This window comes from Piliocolobus tephrosceles, chromosome 16, assembly GCF_002776525.5.
Source record: "Piliocolobus tephrosceles isolate RC106 chromosome 16, ASM277652v3, whole genome shotgun sequence".
In the NCBI taxonomy this organism is placed as follows: domain Eukaryota; kingdom Metazoa; phylum Chordata; class Mammalia; order Primates; family Cercopithecidae; genus Piliocolobus; species Piliocolobus tephrosceles.
In genome coordinates, this window is record NC_045449.1 from 43,424,752 (window position 1) to 43,451,274 (window position 26,523).

The following is a 26,523-nucleotide window of genomic DNA, read 5'->3' on the forward strand; positions in this document are numbered from 1 at the left end:
ACTTTTGTATTTTTAATACAGTAGAGACGAGGTTTCTCCATGTTGGCCAGGCTGGTCTTGAGCTCCAGACCTCAGGCAATCCACCTGCCTCAGCCTCCCAAAGTGCTGGCATTACAGGTGTGAGCCAGTGTGCCCAGATGTTGCTGTTTGTTTGTTTGTTTATTTGTTTATTTAAAAAAATGTTTTAATACCGGCCATTGCTTTTAAGGAACAGAAAACCCCACCACACTCAGTTGCGTTTGCGTTTGAATAATGTGGTTAGCACTTGCTTGGGGTACGGTGTAGAATTTTTCCCTGTTAGCCTTGACACGTGAGATTTGATTATTACAAACTTCCGCTTAATAACCATACCCAAAGCATGAAGTATCACAGAATTGATATCCAGTAGTAGATGGAAAGGATGGTCCATGAAGGGCTGGAACCACAGAACTCAGGGAAGACAAGAGCAGGTTATACAGCAGCTGTTTCAGTGTGTAAAAAATACCCACATTTTGGCTGGGAGCAGTGGCTCATCCTGTAATCCCAGCACTTTGGGAGGCCAAGGTGAGCGGATCACTTGAGCCCAGGAGTTTGAGACCAGCCTGGGCAGGATGGTGAAACCCCAACTCTACCAAAAAAAATATATACAAAAATTAGTCAGGCATGGTGGCCTGCGCCTATAGTCCCAGCTATTCGGGAGGCTGAAGTGGGAGGATCACTTCAGCCCAGGAGGTAGGGGCTACAGTGAGCCAATATTGTGCCACTGCACTCCAGCCTGGGCAACAGACCCTGTCTCAAAAAAAAAAAACAAAAAAGCCCTCACATATTAATGACATTCGTTAGATATTAAGGTTTAATTTTGGTGGATATTAAAATTTAATGACATTTGGTGGATATTAAGGTTGCTAAGCCTATCATTGATTTTTACACCATTCATTTCAATGCCTAAACAATGTGCTGTATGTACTGTTCGCTTAAGTAGTACTTATTAAAGCTGATAATAATACATACATATATGATATATATATAGATATAGTCTTTTTTTCTTTAATTAGACAGGATCTCACTGTATTCCCCAGGCTGGAGTGCATTGGCGCAGTCATAGCACACTGCAGCCTCAACCTCCCAGGCTCAAGCAATCCTCCCACCTCAGCTTCCCTAGTAGCTGGGACCACACACATGCGTGCCTTTTTTTTTTTTTTTTTTTTGAGATGGAGTCTCGTTCTGTCACCCAGGCTGGAGTGCAGTGGTGTGATCTCAGCTCGCTGGAACCTCTGCCTCCTGGGTTCAAGCGATTCTCCTGCCTCAGCCTCCTGAGTAGCTAGGATTACAGGAGCGTGCCACCACGCCTGGTTAATTTTCGCATTTTTAGTAGAGGTGGGGTTTTCCCATGTTAGTCAGACTGGTCTCGAACTTCTGACCTCGTGATCCATCTGCCTTGGCCTCCCAAAGTGCTGGGATTACAGGCGAGAGCCACCATGCCCGGCCATTGCATGCCAATTTTTAAAATGTTTGTTTATTTTTATTTTTTGTAGAGATAAGGTCTCACTATGTTGTCCAGGCTGGTCTGGAACTCCTGGGCTCAAGTGGTCTCCTGCCTTAGCCTCCCAAAGTGCTGGGATTATAAGCGTGAGCCACTGTATCCAGCTATAAATATATTTGGGGGAAGTAATTGATTGTGATAAATAATAAATAATGCTTTTGTTTTTAAAATGAAGCTCTAATCTTTTTTAATAATCGAAAATTGTTAAATTATGATGTATTGAAGTATAAAATATAAAATATATACTTTTTTTTTCTTTTTTTGAGACTGGGTCTTGCTCTGTCATCCAGGCTGGAGTGATCTTGGCTCACTGAAGCTTCCACCTCCCGGGTTCAAGTAATTCTCCCACCTCAACCTCCTAAGTAGCTGGGATTCCAGGAGTGTACCACCACCACGCCCGGCTAATTTTTGCATTTTTCGTAGAGATGGGATTTCACCATGTTGGCCATCCTGATCTCAAACTCCTGACCTCAGGTCATCCACCCACCTTGGCCTCCCAAAGTGCTGGGATTACAGGTGTGAGCCACCATGCCTGGGCTGAAATATATACATTCTTGAAAAATAACTGTAAAGTGAAATTTCATATTTTTTCCATATATTTAATAAAGGTGAAGATATGCTTCTGTAAAAAAGCCTGACATACTAATTTTAAATGAAAACATATAATTTTTTTTTTTTTTGTCTATTTCTATTCCTTGAGGAAAAGATAATCTAGGAAGAAAACAAGATCTCTGGAAAATTTTTAATGACCAAGTCAGAGAGCTAGGTCTGTCTAGTAACCAAGGCAGGTTTCCCACACTGCCCAAAAGCTCTTTTCATAGATCTCTTCCCTCAGTTATAAGCAGCTTCTATCCTCTGACCTGATAGGCTCCTCCCTATATTTTGTTTTGCCTCAAGGAAGGAAGGTTTGTGTAACATGGATGGGGCTGCTTTGAAATGTGGGTCTATTCTACTCTAACCCACAATTTTTTCTGTTTATACATCTGTTCTAGAGATGTCATTCAATTAGCAATTTTAAATAGCTATCTAAAGCCAAAGAACTAGGCGCCCTTAAAACATAAACTCTGAAAACATTCAGGGAAAGGAAGCCTGAAGGGGTTTAACCTTAACCTTTTCACTATTACTTCCAAAGAAGGTAATGTCTTTTAATAGTTGTTTAGCACTTTTATGAAACACATTTGTTGTTGCTTAAGGGAAACCTGCCGTGGCCTTTTCTGATTTGATTTAAGAATAACTATTCTTAAATTTAAGAATAAGTAGTCAACTATTTTTAAATCAAATTTTTGTATACATTACTGAATTTGCTTAAAAGAAGACATGCCTTAAAGAGGGCAGTGGAAGAAATATAAAGGACAATTTTGAAGCACTCGGGCCCACGTGTGTATGCTAATCACCAAAAACTTTAGCCCTTTGGAATCTTGGGAGAGTCTCAAATCAGGGAGTGTTTGAATGCATTCTCATTTTATCCTCTGACCAAATTCTCATCCATTCCCATTTTACAGATTGAGGTTTAGAAAGAGTCTATGAAATGATTTGCCCCAAATTCTACTGGTGATTAGATTTGAAGCCAGGTTTGTCAGATTCCATTGCCTGAACTTTTTTTTAAGATGGAGTCTCGTTCTGTTGCCCAGGCTGGAGTGCAGTGTCCTGATCTCGGCCCACTGCAACCTCTGCCTCCTGGGTTCGTGTGATTCTCCCAACTCAGCCTCCCAAATACCTGGGACTATAGTCGCATACCACCACACTCAGCTACTTTTTGTAGTTTTAGTAGAGACTAGGTTTCACCAGGTTGTCCAGGCTGGTCTTAAACGCCTGGCCTCAAGTGATTTGCCCGTCCTGGCCTCCCAAAGTGCTGGGATTACATGCGTGAGCCACAGCACCCAGTCTACCTGAGCTTTTAATAACACTGACACCTTGGCCGGGTGCGGTGGCTCACGCCTGTTTTCCCAGCACTTTGGGAGGCCGAGGCAGGCGGATTATCTGAGGTCAGGAGTTTGAGACCAGCCTGGTCAACATGGGGAAACCCCATCTCTACATGGTGGCAGGCACCTGTAATCCCAGCTACTTGGGAGGCTGAGTCAGGAGAATCGCTTGAACCCAGGAGACGGAGGTTGCAGTGAGCTGAGATCATGCCACTGCACTCCAGCCTGGGTGACACAGCAAGACTCCATCTCAAAACAAAAACAAAAACAAAAACACACTAACACCTTTAGGTTCCACTAGGTATTTTCCTTTTCCCTCCCTCCTGCCACCCCCACTCTTTCTTTTTCTTTTTCTTTTTTTTTTTTTAATTTTTAAATTCTCTTTCTTCCTTTCTTTCCTTTCTTTCCTTCCTTCCCTTTCTATTCCTTTCCTTTCCTCCCTCCCTTCCTTTCTTCTTTCCTTTCTTCCTCTCTTTTTCTCTCTCTCTTTTTCTTATTTTCTCTTATTCTTTCTTTGGAGGCAGGGTCTTACCATCTTGCCCAGGGTGGTCTCAAACTCGTGGGCTCAAGAGATCCTTCTGCCTCAGCCTCCCAGAGTGCTGGGATTAGAGGTATCAGCCATCATGCCCAGCCTGACATTTTTCTTTTTTCTTTCTTTTTTTTTTTTTTTTTTTGAGACGGAGTCTCGCTCTGTTGCCAGGCTGGAGTGCAGTGGCGTGGCCTTGGCTCACTACAACCTCTGCCTCCTGGGTTCAAGCGATTCTCCTGCCTCAGCCTCCCAAGTAGCTGGGATTATAGGCACACACCACCACGCTTGGCTAATTTTATTTTTCCTTTTAGTAGTGATGAGGTTTCCCCACTTTGGCTAGGTTGGTCTCGAACACCTCACCTCAAGTGATCCTCCTGCCTCGGCCTCCCAACGTGCTGGGATTACAGGCATGAACCACCACACCCAGCCTCAACTTGACATTTTTCTATGACTCTTTGCTTTATGACGTCTTCACAACTTTAAGATTAGTGGCTTTGGGAGGCCAAGGCGGGTGGATCACTTGAGGTCAGGGTTCAAGACCAGCCTGACCAACATCTCTACTAAAAAAAATACAAAGGCAGCTGGGCATGGTGGCACCTGTAATCCCAGCTACTTGGGAGACTGAGGCAGAAGACTTGTTTGAACCTGGGAGGCAGAGGTTGCAGTGAGCCAAGATCGCTCCATTGCAGTACGGCCTGGGCAACAAGACTGAAAGTCTGTCTCAAAAAAAAAAAAAAAAAAAGATTAGTGGCTTTGTGATATAGGTTGTGATTTGGGGGACAGCGTAAGGAAAGATTGAATGTCAAAATAATTAAAGGAATCCAGGCCAGTTATCTTCAAAATTTCACCAATGCCTTGCTTTTTGGTTTCAGTTAATGCTGAATGACGGTGAACCTCTATTGTGAAGGTATCTCAAGGGAGGGGATTTGGGGTTTATCCCAAACCAGGATTTTCCAGATAATGTGCTTGGCATTCTTCTTAATAACTTCAGTTGTTTATTGCTGAATTGACTCCTGAATGTGTGAATTAATATGCATACCTGAGAAAATTGAGAATTGCAGTTCTGAGACCAGAAGCAATGGGCCTGGTGGACCCAGGAATAGATTATCTGAAGCAAGTCCTATTTTACTTTCTCATTTCTCTTTTCTATCTATCTTTTCTATCTAACAACACTGGTGCTCCCTCCCACTCACTTTTTTTTTTAACCTGAGTGGATACTGTGAGGCCTTACTAATATTTAAATTTTTATGTATTTTTTTTTCTGTGTTTATAGACTATAGTGCATAACATTTTATTCTAGACATCAGGAAACGCTTTAGTGTATGGGATTTTCTTGTGGGTACGAGGAAGAAAGGACAGTGGGCTCATTGCCTGCTCAGAGAATTACGTACAAAGGCAGATAAGGCCTGACTCCTGTAATTCTTAATAGCTCAGATGACTGAGTCAGGCAGGCCGGAGTTCTGGCCCCAAAGCTAGTGACAACTTGAAAAGTTAGTCATTGACCAGACAATTAACTTGGATAGAGTTTACGTATGAAATCATGATACAGTGAGGATTAAATGGAGAAAAATGGCTGTAAATGCACTGACTGACATATATAATTGGTGCTCAATAAATAAATAGCTGCCTTTTTGTTGTTATTGTTCTCTCTTTTCTTTTCCCCCTCAGTCATTTTTGATTGTCAGTTCTTTCCTTTAAGTGCTAGTTTGGTTGAGTTAGAATCGATTTCATTATATAGATGATTTTGGAATGTCAGAAAAGCCAAAACTGACAAACGGGATCTAATTAAAGAGCTTCTGCACAGCAAAAGAAACTACCATCAGAGTGAACAGACAACCTACAGAATGGGAGAAAATTTTTGCAATCTACTCATCTGACAAAGGACTAATATGTAGAACCTACAAAGAATTCAAACAAATTTACAAGAAAAAAACAAACAATCCCATCAAAAAGTGGGCAAAGGATATGGACAGACACGTCTCAAAAGAAGACATTTATGCAGCTGATAGACACATGAAAAAATGCTCATCATCACTGGCCATCAGAGAAATGCAAATCAAAACCACAATGCGATACCATCTCACATCAGTTAGAATGGCGATCATTAAAAAGTCAGGAAACAACAGGTGCTGGAGAGGATGTGGAGAAATGGGAACACTTTTACACTGTTGGTGGGACTATAAACTAGTTCAACCATTGTGGAAGACAGTGTGGCGATTCCTCAAGGATCTAGAACTAGAAATACTGTATGACCCAGCCATCCCATTACTGGGTATATACCCAAAGGATTATAAATCATGCTGCTATAAAGACACATGCACACGTATATTTATTGTGGCACTATTCAAGATAGCAAAGACTTGGAACCAACCCAGATGTCCATCAGTGACAGACTGAATTAAGAAAATGTGGCACATATACACCATGGAATACTATGCAGCCATAAAAAAGGATGAGTTCATGTCCTTTATAGGCACTTGGATGCAGCTGGAAACCATCATTCTCAGCAAACTATCGCAAGAACAGAAAACCAAACACCACATGTTCTCGCTCATAGGTGGGAATTGAACAATGAGATCACTTGAACGCAGGAATGGGAACATCACACACTGGGGCCTGTTGGGGGGGTGGGGGGAGTGGGGAGGGATAGCATTAGGAGATATACCTAATGTAAATGATGAGTTAATGGGTGCAGCACACCAACATGGCACATGTATACATATGTAACAAACCTGCAGGTTGTGCACATGTACCCTAGAACTTGAAGTGTATTAAAAAAGCAAAAAAAAAAAAAAAAAAATGCTGCAGTGAACAGCTTTATACAAATAGCATCTTAATGGAAAGCAAGTCTATTAATAAAAACAAAAAAGAATTAATAGCTGATATCTGTAGGAGTTTTAGATATGGATTATAAAACTAATAAATATCGATTAAATAAAATCTTGATTTCTGAGGAAAAAAGAAGAATACTATATCTGTAATTACATTGAACTAGTCATTAAAAGAAAGTTTAGAATAAGATAATAGAGAATCTGTAGAATGGCTGTTTGAGGGAGAACTATCTTTGCATTTTGCTTGTCATTCTTGTTCTATATTGAGTTCATAGATTACTATAAAGCAATCTGGGGTAAGTTTGTTTTCTTCATCTGAATGCTTAAAGAAACTTAGGTCCTCCATTTGAACAAATCAATTCCATACATACAATTACTTTACTATCCAGTATATATAAGCATTCACAGCTGGGCGCTGTGGCTCACACCTGTAATCCCAACACTTTGGGAGGCCAAGGCGGGTGGATCACTTGGAGTCAGGAGTTCGAGACCAGCCTGGCCAACATGGTGAAACCCCGTCTCTACTAAAAATACAGAAATTAGCTGGGCTTGGTGGTGGGCACCTGTAGTACCCAGCTACCCTGGAGGCTGAGGCAGGAGAATCGCTTGAATGTGGGAGGCAGAGATTGCAATAAGCCGAGATTGCGCCACTGCACTCCAGCCAGTTCTCACTGTGTCGCCCAGGCTGGAGTGCTGTGGCATGATCATGGCTCACTGCAGCTTTGACCTCCCTGGCTCAAATGATCCTCCCGCCTCAGCCTCCCAAGTAGCTGATACTACAGGCGCATCCCACAATACCCAGCTAATTTTTTTAAAAAACTTTGTAGAGACAGGGTGTCCCTATGTTGCTCAGGTTGGTCTCAAACTCCTGGGCTCAAGCAGTCCTCCCACCTCAGCCTCCCAAAGTGCTGGGATTACAGGCATTAGCCTTTGTACCTGACCTCTTTTATTTTTAAGGTTTTTTTCTTTTTCTTTTTTTTTTTTTAAGGGGTCTCATTCTGTTGCCCAGGCTGGAGTCCAGTGGCATGATCATAGCTCACTGCAGCCTTGGACTCCTGGGTCCAAGCAGTTCTCCCACTTCTGCCTCCCGAGCAGTAGGGACTACAGGCGAGTGCCTGCTAGTAGTTATATTTTTTTCCTAGAGCACGTGTCTTGCTATATTGCCCAGGCTGATCTCAAATTCCTGGCCTCAAGCAATCCGCCTACCTCCCAAAGTGCTGGGATTACAGGCATGAGCCACTGCAAAGCCTTAATTTAGGCATTCTAAAACCTTTTGAAAATTTAAATTGAGATTGATTAAACCTGACAGTCACTTTGTTATATTAGTTTCAGTTTGATTTTTGTTCCTGAAAATTCTTCCTGACACAAGGAAGCTCATTATTTCTGACTTGCTGATGGATGAAAAGTGTATTTCTTCAAAACTGTTTTGTAAATGGTGGTAAAATCTATAAATTTAAAATAAAAAGTATGTCAATTAAAAAATCTTAAGATACTATATTCATGTGATTCTGTTTTCATTCTTTGTGGCTAACATTTGCTGTTTGGACTAGTCTTCATTGGAGAGCAGTCTGGTTAATTTGTTTTATTTCATGCGTCAAGAGTTCATCTTTTTGTTTATTTGATGATAAATAACATCTTAAAATTAACTTATCTTTCCTAATTTTTGTACATGCCAAATAAAATTTCTGCAAGAAAAGCATGCTTTGTAAAGTGAATTTAAACTTTTTAAAAAATTTATTTTGTTACTTAATATGCTACAGTGCATATTTTAAGTTATAGAGAAATTGAAATACATCTTAATACAGCTAAAGTTTAGTGACTTCCAAAGCTATTCTATCCACAGTGTTAAGAATTCAAGTAATATTCCTTGAAGGGACATTAAAACAAAAAAGAGAATTCAAGTAATATTCCCAAGAAAGACATCAACCTTTGCTTGCCTCTTAATATTTACACCCTTTAAATACTAATACACTATTTCTTGTTTTTTAAAATTCATTTTTTTCTTATTCATGTCATGTTAGTATCTCTAGCAAAGGCCTTTTGATTTTATGTCTTAATTCCAAATTTAGGCTTTTTAAAAGTGAAGCTACACATTATCAAGAATCAAATAGGACATTAGAAATTCTTGGCAGTTTATGTACTTTATATTCTTGAAGTTTTTACTTTCATATTCAGCTTGTCTATCATATGATTCCTTATCTAAGACTCAAAAAGTGTTCTAATTTTTTTCATTTGTGTTAATTTGCTGCTGTTATAATAGATGATTATACCAAGTAATGATACCAGTAACAGTCAAAGGAGAAAGTATTTTAACATTCTTTCAACTAAATGTACAGAAAGAAGAAACTTTTCTTGGTATTAAATTAATTAAATTGAAAGTGATCTTTATTCTGTTAATTTCTTTTAAAATGGAAAAGATCAGCACATAAGGATATGGTTTCTTCAGAAGTTTCACATTAATTTCTTTGTTGTGTCTCATTTTAGTGAATGGGTTTTTCAAATGCCATCTATTATTTTTAACCCATGGTCTTTTATCACTTCTTTCCCAGTATCTGTTTACTAATTTGTGTTCTTTATGTCAATATTATTTTAATAGCATCACATATTGTAAAAATCTGTGGGTTTTTTTTTTTTTCCATGCTAAGCAAGATATTAGCTACTTTTGTGGACACCAGCATCCTTAAATGAAAGCATTTGCATATTACTTTCCATTAAAATTTTTTTCATTCCTTAATATTCTCTTACATGGAATTGAGTAGTCTGATAAATAAGAAAAGTGTACAAAAATGTTTTCCTTGTTTTAACACTATGATTTTATTCCAGGTATTAGCCTTAAATGTTGTGTATTTTTTTCTTTCTTTAAAATAGATGATCCATAATTATATGGAACACTTAGAAAGAACAAAACTTCATCAGCTCTCAGGGAGTGATCAACTAGAATCCACAGCTCATAGTAGAATTAGGTAAGCTTTGTTATATATTTTGCCTTGAGAAAAAGTAAAATAAATAATATGTTTGTTTCTGTTTTTCTCTATTCTTTAATCCTGAAACAATAGTTAGGCTGATTCAAAAAGCTCTCCGCTGTGATTGGAATGCTACAGGAGAGAATAGCACAGAAAAGTAGAAACCGTTTTTACTATTAAAAAAATAAATTATGAGCCATCCATATAAGCAGCACATTTGAGTATTTAGATTGTTTTCTGATACTTAATGGAGATTATACTAGGTTTAAAATTTTGTAATTTGTGGGAATGCTGTAATTTTTTATTTCTCCTGTCTAATTGGTTTGAAGTCCTTTTTGTTACAGAGAGGCATGTTTGAAAGGGTTAGCTAGCCATCTGTTTGATGTAGGAGTGTGAATAAATTATGTAGATCTTCAGGCATTGTAGCCAATGAGCTAAGCCAGGACTCTTAGTGGAGGGGAAAATAGTTAATAGGCTGGCTGTCGCTCGGGGTTGCAGCATAAATGCTAGGAGCAGCAGCTCTATGGTTATGAGGTGGGGAGAACGGAATGACGTCATCGCTTGAGAGCTGCTGCAGGATGGAGTGGAAAGCTGCTGCTGATGGCATTGTTTTTGTGGCAACAAGCTGAATGACAGATCCTCACTACAAAGATACCCCTTTGGCCCCTGTGTAGGCCTCCTGGTTCGGGTGTTTCACCATGCCAGCACAGCGCCATGAGTCCTGGATGCATGCTGCTGTTTGTGTTTGGCTTTGTTGGCGGGGCGGTGGTCATTAATTCTGCTATCTTAGTATCTCTCTCTGTTTTGCTGCTTGTGCACTTTTCTATTTCTACCGGTGTGCCAGCTCTGACGCAGAACCTACCAAGGATACTCAGGTACTCCCGTCTCTTTTAGAAGCCCCTGCTTAGCTGGTTTTTCTTAAATTTTTAGCTCTGTGGGTCTCCTTTGTAACCATTTCTGTTACAGATCGAAACAATGGAAAATGGCCTGAAGCTAGGATTTTGATTGTTATTTATAGTAATTTATAGACCATCAGTTAGGATTATAGCTTTATGTTTGGAAACCACCGACTAAAGAAAAGGATTTTCATATTGTACTTACACACAGTGCAAGGTCAGTGTGGTCTTGTTTTAAGCAGAATGTTCAAAGTAAAGGAGAGCAAGAGTAGAGCACCGGGTCCAAGTTTATACAACCTCTGCATTTAGCTTCTGAGCATTCAGGGACAAATATCTTTTATGCTTGAACTTGCAGTCAGTTGGATACAGGCCATAAGTTTATTTTGTTTTAATTATCCTTTGAATGATAGAGGTTCAGGTATCATTTTTGTAATTTTTGATAATAGCTTATGGGAACTGACAATTTATAAATATTTTCCTCCTAAAACAAAATATGTTTTAAAGTGAAAAAATTTAAGACGTTTAGGTTAAGGAATCCATTTTTCCCCATTATTTACACATCAAAGTTGTGAAAGCTTTACAAAGCCTATTCACTATTGTTTTGTCAGATGTTGCCCTTTCTTTTCTTTGTAGTCTTGGGTGACAAATATCCATGCCTGCTTGTGGGGGTAGTCATTAATCTCTGTAGCTTTACTGTTGCTCACTCTGCTTACACCCTTTAAGAGCCATCTTCTGTATTTTAGAGACTTAAGGTTGTGGTTTCTTTTGTTTTCTAAACCATCAGACTAGCACTCTCTGATTTGTTCAGATTTCTGCTTTGTGCATGGTTTTAAATGAAAATTCATAGTATATAATTTTTATTTATTATTTAAATGTTTATAAAATATTTAAGCCCTAATTGTAGATTTAGATAAATTAAGAAGAATTAAAGTAGTAAATTCCCTCAATGTGTTTCTTTTTTTTTATAGGTTAGTTCAAGTTTAATATTAGTTGAAAGCCCAGAAATTAAATTTCATCTGTGATTTAAAACTAGATACTTGGTCTTTTATTTTCTTTCCTGATTTATAAAAATTGGGAATAATCTTACTACTTGTATATATATTAGTACATAAAATATTTGTATATGTGTATCTGTATATTTAAGCTTTGAAGAAATTAAAAGCAAACTTAAGAATATGTAGAATATTAAAATAAGACTAATGTTAAGGGGCTGTCTTGGGTTTAGATTTCATTTGAGAGGGCAGTGCCATGAGCTGCTGTGTGGCGCCTGCAAGTGGGTACGACAAAGCTTTCGAGTTGAAGGGCCTGCGTGCAGATGCTCTATTGCACGTGGCCGTAGGAGCTTTGGCAAGTTGCTTAATCTCTCTGCCTGAGTTTTCTCTTCTGACGGGAGTTACCCCTTTGGGTGGTTTTAAAAATCAAGTGATTTTGTTATTTTGTATTTAATTATAGTGTATGATCTATGGTAAATTACTCAGGTAAATAATTTTCATAGTTACTTATATGTGCCCATTTTTAGCAGAAATTGTTTTAACTACAGCTTTTATTGATAAAATACCTTATAATTAAAATTTTAAAGTTCTTTACCACAAAAATTGCTACTGATCTGATTAAATATATCAAAGTCTTGGATATTAAGATTAAATTGTCAAAAAGTTGGTAGTTCCAAGTAGGAAGTACCAAGGAAAGCAAAGGGCTTGGAGTTGAACAGTACTGGCTTTGAATCCAAACTCTGCCGGTTACTAGTGGCTAAAATCTCTGAGCATCACTTTTTCTACTCTGAAAATTGGAAAAATAATCCCCGTTTCTTGATAAGGATTAAATGAGATAATGTAAATAAATCATCTAGCTCAGTACCCACCATGTGGTGAGTGTTCAACAAATGTATTTTTTCCTTTATCTTCCTTTATAAAGTAGATTTTACTAATTAGTTGTATCAAATGTGAATATAGCCAAAAAGCTGTTTCAAAAATTTAGTTGTAAAATTATTTATACACATAAGCTAACATTTAATAACCAACTCAAAAATGGATATATGGAAGTAGGGAAATTAAGAAAAAAGAATTCTGATACTTGGTGATAGCTTTGTTTTCTAGACAAGTAATAGCAGATGTTTCAGTCTGGGGTGTCAATCTGCCACTTGATAGTTTTCCATGTGTATCTCATATTATTTCTTCTTCTGTGAGTTTAACTGAAGCGTTTAATATATACCAACATAGTACCGGACTAATGTTTACCTTTCAGGGTTTCTTTTCAAAAGTAGGATTCTCATGAACTTGGCCTAATTATGCGCCCTTCTCTCCCTTAGCCCAACTGTATGTAATTTATAAGTAAAGTAAGGGGAGGAGTATGTAGTGATTATTTTTTCAGAGTTGGAACATTGTAACCTAGAGCATCATTGACCCACTTGACAGATAGCTGTCAGTCTCTGAAGAGATGTCCCCTCCCTGTAGAGTAGTGTCTGAATGATTGATACAAGCAAACTAAAAAGGTGGGAATTCTACTTATAATTTGGGTTATAGATTTTGTTGAGTGTGGATTGTAGATTTTGTCGACTGATTTTGTTTACTTTTTGGAAAGTAAAATTTGGATTCATAGAAGACTTCTTCCCCCAATAGTTTTAAAAATTTTCAACATTTGATATGTGTGAAAATGAATGTGTTATCATTCATATAGGAAATAATTCTAACGACTGGTTTATATTTTGATTTCTGTTAGTGTGAGGGCATCTTATGAAGTCTATATATCATCTTCCTGGTTGTCTTTGCATTTTGAGTTAGAGAGCTTTCCATTGTATTCAGTCATTAAATTCCCAGTCACCTTTTGCTTAACTCATTAAGGTGTGTTAGAAAATAAATAAAAGTCAGCTAGTAGCTCTTAGTAGAGAGCTAATACTCTCTACTAAGAAAATCCTTAGATTTTCAGTTCTCAAAATATGGAGGGAAAACATCAGGTTGACAACTTTTTATTTTGTACAGAATGGATATGAAAAGGAAATCTAGCTACTTATCACTGTCACCATCATTTAATGAAAGAAAGGGCATTTTAAAATCAAGAAAAGATGTAATTTAAAATAAGGGTCAGTCATCTTCAAGAAAGAACAGGGTTCTATAGTATATGGGAATGTATATGTGTACAATATGTACTACATTATGCACTAAGGAAATAATAATGCCTCTTTTTTCATGGACTTATTATAAAAACTTTGTTGCTGAACAGCATTTGGGAATAACTGGTGTAAACATGATAGCTGACTAGTCACTTTAATTTTTGTCATTTGGTTGTCCTGGCAGCTCATAGTCACAAACTTAGATTTGATATTAAAATTTACCCTCTTGGCCAGGTGCGGTGGCTCACACCTGTAATCCCAGGACTTTGGGAGGCTGAAGCAGGTGGATCACGTGAGGTCAGGAGTTCAAGACCAGCCTGGCCAACATGGTGAAACCTCGTCTCTACTAAAAATACAAAAATTAGCCAGACGTGGTGTTACATGCCTGTAGTCCCAGCTACTCGGGAGGCTGAGGCAGGAGAATTGCTTGAACCTAGGAGGGAGAGGTTGCGGTAAGCTGTGATCGTCCCATTGCACTCCAGTCTGGGCAACACAGCAAGACTCTGTCTCAAACAAACAAACAAAAAACTACCCTCTTTTTGTACTGCCTTCCTGCTTTTGAATTTTCCCCCTAAATCAAAGTTCTGTTTTTAAATTTTATTTACTTGTGCATACAACTTTGATTAAATGTAATCTCTCAAACCCTTTGTTTCACCTCATTTTTAAGAAGGCATTGGGACAGTTTTACTAGTCCTTTTAGATTGTTAGGAATGGAAGAACACACCCTTTGTATTAAGTGAAGGCACATTTCAAAAGTGGCTGAAGTTTCTTGGAATAAAAATGAACTACAGAATAAAAGACTTAACGAAACTGAAAATTTCCCACTTTTATTAATAACCTCATTGTTTCTATTCTAACTTATATTCTTACCAGTAGAGGTATGAATTCCAGGAGGCACCAATCCTTTAATGTCTCATTTCTTTCTAGTTTCTACACTTTTGAGTTAATGACCCAGGATGACCGGTTAGTAGGCTTGTTTCCACCCTCTAAAAGCTCTTCGATTTGGAATCTTCTGTGCATCAGCAAACGATGTGTTTCTCATTGAAATTCTGTTAGTATTAAAATTGTAACTCTTGTTCATTGAAACTTCCCACAAAGCACTGGAAATTCAGTAATCTTTTATAGAATTATTTGGCCTTCTTATTTGGAAAAAACTGACAATGGTTTTCTCATATGTACTATGCTTGGAAGAAACTCATATAGTGGTTCTGTAGAAAAACAGCTTTCCTACTTGGGTGGTGGGGAGAAAGATATTTTGAGTTCTTTTCATCATTTAATAGGTAACCCTGATTTAGATAATATATTGATTTTCCTCTAGGCAGGAAAGGCATACCCTGAAGAGGCTTCAGTAAGCATCCAGGGGTTAGCGAGAGGATTTGGGAAGTCTAGAAATGGGTTGGGCTCACTTCCAAAGAAGGAGGGTGCAAGTTCCCCTAGGGCTAAGCTACGTATGATGAAAAACTCAGCAGCAGCTCTTCTCCAGACAATACTAGACCACTGACTGCTTCTTGGGCAAGGAACTCATCAGTAACTTAAAAGCTTTCCTTAACCCTTCTTACCACTTTTCTTAGTTGATTTCTTGAGGCTAAACTAAACTGAGACTGTCCTTCCTCTTTGGTAAGTCTGTTTTATTCAGATGGGCAGACAGTGTCATTTTCGAGTGATGGTTGTAAAACAGTGACAGTCCAGGTTTACTTACAGTCATGGCAAATAAAAAAGTCAAAATAAATGAATGCCGAATTTTTTCTCCCCTCTTCAAATAGAAAAGAACGTCCTATATCATTAGGAATTTTCCCGTTACCTGCTGGAGATGGATTACTTACACCTGATGCTCAGAAAGGAGGAGAGACCCCTGGATCTGAGCAATGGAAATTTCAGGAATTAAGTCAACCACGTTCTCATACCAGCCTGAAGGTAAGCTTTAAGCTGCTGAAATTGTCAGTTTACCTTTCATAAACTTTCTTATCCTAATTGAAGTGCTAGACGACCACAGTATAATAAAATGTAATTGTTTGTATACATTTAGTTTGTAAAATTGATTTTTTAAATTGAAAACGAGCTCTTCCCAAAGAGTGTGTTTTTTAGTATTTTATTTCAAATTATATAGGAAAAAAAGTGAAGCATTATATCATCTTGATTAGTATACTAATGACAAAAATTAATTTCTATTTGATTTAGGCTATATGAGTTTAGGGTAGGGTGACTAGTGAGCCTAATTATATTAGAACTGAAAATCGCTATTACCAGAAAGTCTTGGTTCATGTTAGAGGCTTTCCAGTTTAGCAGGGTTTCACTTACAGAAAAACAAAACAGAACAAATACACTGTTCCTTCTTTAAAACCACTTCATAGAACAATCTACAAAAATGCATTCTGTTTAGCTAAAAAGGCTTGGTGTAAATTAATTATAGATGTGTTCTTGACCAAGAACTTGTCATCAAATAAGTGATAAATATAAACAATAATATATGCTAAGAGTGGATATGAACTAATAATTAACTTTTAAGACTACTTCAAGTTATGTTCTATATCTTTTAAAATGAAATATTCACAAAGATAATACTGATTATTAAAGATTTTTTTGTTACCTTATAAAATCTACTCATCATGAAACAGGCCACCTGCAATGAATGGAAATGAATTACATGTATCTTATTTCCTTTTCCTGCTTTGTTTTTCTCCATAATACTTGTCATGGTCTAAGCATGTAAAGATAGTTCTTAACAATGCTTCTAAAACACTGTCATTTACTGTATTTATTTGCCTCTAGACTCCTCCCTAAGAACATGAATTCCATGAGGTTTATTTACTGCTGTATCCCCCTAGCACTTGGAAAAGTGCCTAGCACATTATAGGTACTCAGAATATGTTTGTTGAGTGAATGATTTGTTTTAGATGTTAGAAAGAATCTTTGAGGACAATATAAGTGGTCTTTTTCTCAACTCTAGAATGTAGAGGCATTCAGAATCATTCTATTGACCTTTGAAATGTGCTCAAAACAGTAAACAGTTGATAAATATTTGATAGCTTTTCTCCCACTGAAAAGCATTTTTAACAATAAGGGTTACCTTTTCCCCCTTCTTGCTCAATTTGTTAGAAGCTAATAGTGCTCAGTATTAGCCCACAGTGATGTTGCTGGGTAACTCTCTTTTTTTTTTTTGAGACGGAATCTTGCTGTGTCGCTTATGCTGGAGTGCAGTGGTGCGATCTCCGCTCACTGCAACCTTGGCTCACTGCAGCCTCCTCCTCCTGGGTTCAAGCAATTCTTCTGTCTTAGCCTCCCAAGTAGCTGGTATTGCAGCACCCACCACCATGCCTGGCTAATTTTTGTATTTTTAATAGAGATGGAGTTTCACTATGTTGATCAGGCTGGCCTCGAACTCCTGACCTCAGGTGATCCACCCACCTCAGCCTCCCAAAGTGCTGGAATTACAGGCGTGAGCCACCATGCCTGGCTGCAACTCTCTCTTTCTTTACTCCTGTACCACAGTGGGTCTTTTAGCCGCCTTGTAGGTTTAATAGATTTTCCAAAACACTCATGTCTCAATCGCCTACTTGCCATGTCCACTTTCCCAAAACAAAATTAAGTAGGAGGGATACTTTTAGTACAAAAAAATCCCATATGGTAACTATATTTTAATTACTACCCAAAAGTGCGCCTTAAGAGATTATTATAATTCTCTTTATTTTTTAATCCACTGATAGGGTATGCCAGAACTTTACTGACAAGTTTTAAACCAATTAACAAATTATTAGTATGGACTTAAGCAGAGGAGTTTCTTGTGTCCTTCCCAGAGAGTTTCTAAAACGAAACCCTATCTCTCGCTACTTGGTCTGGACATGGAGTCACTAAATGGGATAAAGACTCAATGAATAAGGATTTCCATGAATGGGGTGGTGCTCACAAAATGGCAAAGTCTAGTTTGTAAATCATGTTACTAGTTGGGATGTACAGTATTTTATTTTTCACCGAAGCCCTTGTCGTTCACTAGATAACTTTCTACTTTACCAGGGCTGGAAGTCAGGGGTTTAGGATTCACTTGTGGGCTATGCCACAGGTATGTCACATGCCCTGTCATTTTGGTTTCCGTGTATAACAGGAATTGGACTAGACTCTAAAATATCGTTTCCCCTGAGATTGGGGATGACCTGGCCATCTTAGGGCATGTTTTGACTTCATTATGAAAAAATTGAAGGTGTAAATTATAATTAACACTAGTTTTACTACCACAATTTTTCTGTGAAGTAAGGTTAAGGTGAAAATGTCCTGTGAGAGAATGACAGAAAACTTTGTGGCAGAAGAGGAGCAGATAAGGGGATTTGCCAGTGATTGTAAAGTTATGGCCCTTCTTTGTTGGTGTGTTACAAATTTCTCACTGTGAGAGACCTGTGGTGAGTGAGGTTATAAATAATCTAATGGATTTTCTAGGAATGATGCACCTAGAAAAATGTACAAGTTCTTAAAAAGAAATATTTGTACATGTTCTTGATTTATCACAATCTCATGGAGATCGACAAATAAATGAAATAATAGGACTTCAAGTATTGTTAAAGCAAGGTAAGCTAAAGAGTAATTAGTAAGGAAGGGCACTTATTTTAGGGTGTGAGAGAAAGCCTCTGGAAGATGACTTGCATCCTGGCATGGGGATGTGCAGGTGCATGGGAAGGTCTGGAGGAGTACGTGTTGCGGAAGATGAGATGGCAAATGCGAAGGCCCTGACGTGGGGAAGAACTTCGTTATCTTGATATGGTGGCTTTCTCTTCATTGCACTCAGACTTTCAGTCCTACTTACTGCCCCAACATGCCTTCTGTCAAGGGTGCCAAAAGAATCCATCTTTCCAAATCTAATGGAAAATTCTCAGTCCTCATCTTACCTTTTAGCAGCATTTATATATTTGAATATATTCAGCTTCTTGAAACACTTCCTTCAGTTTGCTTCCAGGATTCCCCCTGGCAAACACACACTGATTTTCTTCACCATTCCTTCTCCATTGCTGGTTTCTCTTCTGCTTTTGGACTTCTAAATGTTGAGGTACTCCTCAGCCCTTCTCTACTTAATCTGGGTAGATCAAATTCCATGTCTGTAAATGCCATCTGTGCATCAGTGTTCACAGATTTGAATCTCCAACTCATATCCCTTCCCTGGACTCTAGACCTCTGCATCTAATTGCTTTTCTTTATAGTTTCCTCACATATATATGCTTTACCTTGCCTAGATTACCACCAGTAGAAATACCCTCATTCAAGGCCAGTCCAAATATCACAGTTTACATGTATTCTCACTAACACACTAGAGACTAACACCCTATTGATTGTCCTCAAATCGAATTTAGAGATCAGTTCAAGAAGAAAGCAGAGAAGTTATGTATTGCTTTATTAACAGGAATTTCATACCTGGGGACTTCTAGTGAAATTGATAAAAAGAAACTCCTTATGTTAAACGATCAAAGCTGTTCTGTTAAAAAGTGTATTATAAAAGTGCTACAGGCTGGACATGGTGGCTCATGCCTGTAGTCTGAGTACTTTGGGAGGCCAAGGCAGGAGGATTGCTTGAGTCCAGGAGTACAAAACCAGCCTGGGCAACATAGTGGGACTCCATCTCTTTTCCTTTTTTTAAAAAAATGTTTATACACACACATACACACACACACTATATATATATTTGTTTGTTTGTTTGTTTTGAGATGGAGTCTAGCTTCATCCCCCAGGCTGGAGTGCAGTGGCACAATCTTGGCTTATGCAACCTCTGCCTCCCGGGTTCAAGTGATTCTCCTGCCTCAGCCTCCCAAGTAGCTGGAATTACAGGTGGGCACCACCATGCCTGGCTAATTTTTGTATTTTTAGTAGACATGGGGTTTTGCCATGTTGGCCAGGCTGGTCTCGAACTCTTGACTTCAAGTGATCTGCCTGCCTCAGCCTCCCAAAGTCCTGGGATTACAGGTGTGAGCCTCCGCGCCCGGCTTGTGTTTTATGTATTTTAAACATTTATTCCTCCAGTGTCAAGCGACTCTGTCTCTACAAAATATTTAAATATTAGCTAGGCATGGTGGTGTGCACTTTTAGTCCCTGCTACTCAGGAGGAACAGGCAGAAGGATCAACTTGAGCCTGGGAGGCTGAGGCTATAGAGAGCCATGATCATGCTACTGCACTCCAGCCTGGGTGACAGAGTAAGTCCTTGTCTCAAGAAAAATAATTAATAATAACAATGATGGGCTAAGGCTGAGAATGGACAAAATGTTAAGGTGAGACAGTTAATCTTACTGAATTATGTTCACAAAGAAGCTACAAATAAAGAAGGAATTGGAGAAGAAAAGGCCAAGTATAGCCAAGACAATCCTGAAGAACGATAAGTACAAGAACTTGCGCTACCAGGTATTAAGATTTACTATAAAGCTTAATTATTAAGGTGGTATAGTATTGCTTCATCTTCCCTTTCTCTTTCCTTTCTGCACAATTCAGTTCTAAAGGCACCAGGCAGGGCAGAGGAAGGTAAGGCTTTCCATGGTGCTTAGGAGCAGGGGTGGGGTTGTTATAACCCAAGCAAAGTTAGGAGGGTAATCCATATGGGGTAGCCTGCTGTAGAGAGTCAGGGCCCCAGCAGCATTAAGGACATCCCTGCAGGATGGCAGCCAGGCTTGGGGGTACAAGACCCTAAGCAGGATGATGAGAGCCTCCCCAAGGAGAAGTGCCAGGTATAGGGTGTCAGACCCTGAGCAGGTGAGGAAGGCAGCCTCTGTGTGTGGTAGTGGGAGACGGGGCTGGAGTTGAGAAGAAAGAAGATGCATGGGGAAAGAAGGGCATTAGTGGAGGGCTGGAGTGGCAGAGAAGAGAGACCGTAAGAGACATGAGCCCTGAAAGACAAGGCATAAAGGAGTTTTAGAATGGAAGAAGATGTCAGCAGGGTCAGCTGGTGTGGGGAAGTCATGTAGAATGAGGACTGAATTTGTAAATGTATAGGTGTAGATTTGAGCAGTTTAAGTTGTAGGGCCAGTAACAGGAGTAACTGTAAATCATAAAAAGAGGAAATAACATGTATAGACTACCCAAAATGGTGATTGTGGTGGGAGGAGAGAAAAAGGATAACTTGAGGTGGAGATTAGCAGAGCAGGGGGGAGAAGTGTAGAATGGGAGAGACTGGGTTGTTGGTATGCTTACAAGAAGGGTTCAACAGAGAGAAAAAGACAAGGGAGTGAAGAAAGATAATTGATACATCAGAATCCTAGAAGGGCAGAGGGGAAGGGATCACATATCCCAGCTACAACTCAGATTCTCCTTCGTTGCTGGGACAGCTTCAGTTTTTCCTAGACTTTTGCTGTATTATTTGCAGTTACAAATAATACTGTGGTAAATAACCAACCAAGGTCTACAAAGCAGCATGAAAATTATATGGCTGGCATACAGCATGCACACACACATATGCATGTGTATACATATGTGCTCCAAAAAAGTATTTTTTTTCTTTGAAGAGCATCCTTGGTTGTTGATTATTAGTAGAATGTCACCTTTAGGTCTGAGAAAAGCAATTTTAACTAACTAAACCAATTGGATGGACACCTACTTGTGAAAATTTCAGAGAGTTCTCATAAAATCACATGACTTGTGGTACTTTAGTAAACTGCTGTGAGAAGCTCTTGTTAGCAGAGTTTGGTATGTAAAGCCAGTCAGTGTGTGCTGCATTCTTCAGGGGATGTGCTTAGCATGCAGAACAGGAAATGTCTAAACAGAGCCAGCATTCTTGTTGAGAGAATTTTCCATCCTCCTCCATTTGTGGTTAAGTTCTGAAATTGTTCCTATTTCTTAGCTTCCACAAGCTTTAATCTCTGTAGTAGTTGAATCATATCTATTGTTATTTACAATTCCTATTATAAAATGCATGTGTAATTTAAAAAGTTAAAGTTCGCAGTTTTAAATAACTTCTTTGAAGTAATTTTAGACTTACAGAAAAGTTGCAAAAATAGTACAGCGTTTCATATACCCTTCACACAGCATCCCCTGACATTAACCATAATACGGTCATTGAAGCTATGAAATTAACATTGGTACAATACTGTTAGGTAAACCTGTATTCGAGTTTTACCGGTTTTTCCACTAATATCCTTTTTCCCTTCCAGAATCCAGCCCAGGATCCCACATTGCTTTTTTTAAAAAAAATTTTTATTACAGACAGGGCCTCACTAGGTTGCCCAGATTGGTCTGGAACTCCTGGCCTGAGGTGATCCTGCTGTCTTAGGCTGCCAAAGTGCAGGGATTATAGGCATAAGCTACCACACCTGGCTTCCACATTGCATTTATACGTTATGTCTCCCCAGTCTTCCCAGCATGTAACAGTTCCTCAGTCTTGTCTTTCATGACCTTGAGATTTTTTGAAGAGTACTGGTTAGTTGTTTTGTAGAATGTCTCTCCATTTGGGCTTCTCTGATTTCTCATTATTAGATTGAGGTTATGTATTTTTGGTGAGAATACAACAGAATCTAGTGTCTTGGTGTGGATATACTTTTAGACTATGTAGATATCCTGTTTCTGTTCAAACTTTCATTCACTGATTTTAGCATCCACAGTGGATTTTGCCTACAACAATTATTAGTAAAATATTGCTAATAGTTCTGTTTTCTTCATTCTACATTTATTAATTGGAATTCTTCTATCAGGGAGAGTTTTCTTCTTCCCCCCTTCCCTCCATTCCAGTTTGGATTCAATGGAGATTATATATATGTGTGTATACACACACACGCATACACACATATACATATATATACACACATATATGTATATATTTTATTCTGTGGGCTATGCAAACCTGTCATTTCTTTGGGTTCTCAAATTATTCTAGCTTTGGACATTGAGAGCTGTTGCAGTATGGCTCCTGTACTCTTTTGACATACCCCATCCTTTTTGAGTGCTTTCTTCCTTATTGGCACCATAAGATGTTCCAAGCTGTTGTATTTTCCCTGCCCCACTCTTAAAAATTTGACTACTTCTCAAAGGAGCTCTGGCACATTTTTTGGGAGAAGGGTATTTAGGAACCAAGATCTAGGCACTATTCATTCTTTTGTTTCTGGTTTGAGTTTTTCCATTAGTTTATACCTCCTTTATAGAATTTTTTATTAGTGTACATACTAGGGTAAAATAAAAGTAGAGTTTTAAGAAAAAATGGATTATGTGTTATAATATTTCATATGGTTTTTGCTTTTGACAGTGGATAAGGAATTTGTTCTGTAAACTCAATTTTTGCTTATAAGCTTTTTTTCCTCACATATATCTTCACGTGATAACTTTAGGAACCACCCATAGGTGACTGTTAGATTTCGAAGGAAAAGAAGGGTAAAGATTTTATTGTGTTATTTGTTGACCAAGATGCCTATTATGTATGTTGAGAATGGAAACTGGTAAAAATGTAAATAAGCAGTGCTTTCAAAATTATGGTGTTTAAATATTGTATTTTAAATGTGACTTCATCTGAGGTAATTGGCACATAGGTATTTATTAATACTTACGTTTAGGCTGGGTGTGGTGGCTCACGCCTGTAATCCCAGCACTCTGGGAGGCCAAGGTAGGTGGATCATCTGAGGTCAGGAGTTTGAGACCAGCCTGGCCAACATGGCGAAACCCTGTCTCTAATAAAAATACAAAAATTAGCTGGGCATGGTGGCGCATGCCTGTAGTCCCAGCTACTCAGGAGGCTGAGGAAGAAGAATCACTTGAACCCAGGAGGCAGAGGTTGCAGTGAGCCAAGATCGTGCCATTGCACTCCAGCCTGGGTGACAGAGCGAGACTCCATCTCCAAAAAAAAACAACAAAAAACTTATGTTTACTGTTTAAACAAACTTTTAGAATAGGAGCAGTTGTTTAACATATTTTCTACTGAAAAAATTACCTTTTTCACTTACAAAAATTTATTGATGCTCACTGCGTTAGGCACAATGCCATGTACTAGAAATGTTGTTAAGGTGCTCAGAGGTCCAAATATTTTCTAAAACAGGCCTTTGTATTTCTTTTAAAAAGTTATTTTAGGCCAGGCGCGGTGGCTCATGCCTGTAGTCCCTGCACTTTGGGAGGCCGAGGCGTGCAGATCATGAGGTCAGGAGATTGAGACCATCCTGGCTAAGATGGTGAAACCCCGTCTCCACTAAAAATACAAAAATTAGCCGGGCATGGCCGTGGGCGCCTGTAGTCCCAGCTACTCAGGAGGCTGAGGCAGGAGAATGGTGTGAACCCGGGAGGTGGAAGTTGCAGTGAGCCGAGATTGTCCAGCCTGGGTGACACAGCGAGACTCTGTCTCAACAAAAAAGGAAAAAAGGGCCGGGCGTGGTGGCTCAAGCCTGTAATCCCAGCACTTTGGGAGGCCGAGACGGGCGGATCACGAGGTCAGGAGATCAAGACCATCCTGGCTAACCCGGGGAAACCCCGTCTCTACTAAAAAACACACACAAAAAAGTAGCCAGGCGAGGTGGCGGGCGCCTGTAGTCCCAGCTACTCAGGAGGCTGAGGCAGGAGAATGGCGTGAACCCGGGGAGGCGGGGCTTGCAGTGAGCTGAGATCCGGCCACTGCACCCCAGCCTGGGTGACAGAGCGAGACTCCGTCTCAAAAAAAAAAAGAAAATAGTTATTTTACTACTCAGGAGGCTGAGGTGAGAAAACTGCTTGAAGCCAGGAGTTCCAGGTTGCAGTGCACTATAATGGTGCCTGTGAATAGCCATGGCTTTCCAGCCTGGGCAATATAGCAAGATCCTGTGTCAAAAAAAATTATATTAATTCAGTTTCACAATTTTTAGTAATACTGAATAATATAGGGGGAAGTTTATTCAACCCTAAATTTCATTTCCTCCCCCGTCATTGTAAATAGTTGATGAATCCTTGGCCTTTTTCTTTACAGGTATACATAGATATAATGTCCTTTTAAGATAAGTGGGTTTATAAGTATTTTCCTGCTGCTTGATTTTTTTTTTTTCATTTAATGACATATCTTGACAATCTTTCTACTTTTATATAGAGAGAGCTACCCAAGTTTTTACCTGGTTTTTGATGAAGAGAATGATTAAAGATTATGAGAATCCACAATCAAAGATCATATAAATAAACATTAAGTGCTCTTACCACCAAAAACAAGTATGACGTGCTAGATGTGTTTATTGGCTTGAATGTGGTGATTATTTCACAATATGTATTTTAAAAATCACCTTAACTGTATACTGTATTTGTCAGTTATATCTCAATAAAGCTAGGGGGAAAAAAACTACGTCTATTAAAGAAGAGGCAGTCTGGTTTCCTATAAAGTGAATCATGCCTTGCTAATCTGTGTATTTTTTATTTTTTGTCTTGTTGAGATGGAGTTTCGCTCTTGTTGCCCAGGCTGTAGTGCAATGGCGTGATCTTGGCTCACTGCAACCTCCATCTCCTGGGTTCAAATGATTCTCCTGCCTCAGCCTCCAGAGCAACTGGGATTACAGGTGCCCACCACCATGCCTGGCTAGTTTTGTATTTTTAGTAGAGACGAGTTTTCTCCATGCTGGTCAGGCTGGTCTCGGACTCCCGACCTCGGGTGATCCATTTGCCTTGGCTTCCCAAAGTGCTGGGATTACAGGTGTAAGCCACTGCGGCCAGCCTAATCTGTGTATTTTTAAGGGCATAACTGAGAGCTAGCAGCCTTTCAAGAAGACTTTGATGAATTTCCAGACCAAGAGTATTTAAAATTGTTGCTTTGTATTTAAGAGAATCACATCCATCTCATAGAGGGAAAATATATAGATGGAAATAAAGAAGATGAATAAATAGATTTTTATGAAAAAGGATTTGGGACTGGGCATGTGGCTCATGCCTGTAATCCTAGCACTTTGGGAGGCCAAGGAAAGTGGATCACTTGAGCCCAGGATTTCGAGACTGGCCTGGGCAATGTGGCGCGACCAAATCTCTACTAAAAATACAACAATTTATCCAGGCATGGTGGGGTACACCTGTAGTCCCAGCTACTTGGGAGGCTGAGGTGGGAGAATCACCTAAACCCTGCGAAGTTGAGGCTGCAGTGAGCCATGATTGTGTCACTGCACTCCAGCCTGGGCGACAGGAGTGAGACCCTATCTCAAAAAAAAAAAGAAAAAGGATTTGGATTTTGGTGATCCTTTGATCATTAGTGTTATCTAACTAATTCAGAAATGATCGAAGGAGGTGTGATAAACATTTCTGAGTATGCTGCACTGGAATATTGGTATGTTAAATAGTCAAAGGGACTGGACTGGAATAAACATCAAGAAGATTTCATAAGGTAGTGGAAGTAGAAAAAAAAGGTTAAATAATGAGCTGCATGTCGATAAGACATTGATCCAGGTGGTGGCTTCTGAACCATGATATTACTTCGTAAGGTCAGCTTAAGTCAAAAGAAAACAAAGTCTCCAAGCCCTCATTTTAAACACAGTAGACATTAGATGAATCTTGTATCCTGGGAGATAGTACAAGCCAAAGATACAGCTATGTTAAAACCTAGTAAACACGTAATTTTTTTCTCTTTTATAATCTTCCCTCTTCCTAGGTCAGCAATAGTCCTGAACCTCAGAAGGCTGTAGAACAGGAGGTGAGAATGGTGCTTCTTAACATTTTGCAAAAAGTACACTAAAGTGATTAACTATTGATTACTTCCTCAACTGCTATTCTCAAGACATCAGATGCTCAGTTTGGAAGACTATTGTTGTAATTCACTGAAATATAAAAGAAAACTATTTCCACTATAGTGGTTGTCAGGGCTTTACTGTAATCTGT

General features: G+C 39.0%; 1 protein-coding gene across 6 annotated transcripts in view; it reads left to right on the top strand.

Moving 5' to 3' along the window:
* SPAG9 (sperm associated antigen 9) overlaps positions 1–26,523 on the top strand; it is a 163,585-nt gene that overhangs the window by 66,097 nt on the left and 70,965 nt on the right. For 3 of the 6 annotated variants that reach the window (XM_023204508.3, XM_023204511.3, XM_023204513.2), the window contains 3 exons: positions 9,673–9,767; positions 15,536–15,686; positions 26,297–26,338. In XM_023204508.3, the coding sequence (XP_023060276.2) occupies positions 9,673–9,767; positions 15,536–15,686; positions 26,297–26,338 (288 nt within the window). Of the gene's footprint in view, positions 1–9,672; positions 9,768–10,263; positions 10,643–15,535; positions 15,687–26,296; positions 26,339–26,523 lie in introns of those variants that run through there. The other 3 variants (XM_023204514.3, XM_023204510.3, XM_023204512.2) reach the window with 2 other exon arrangements.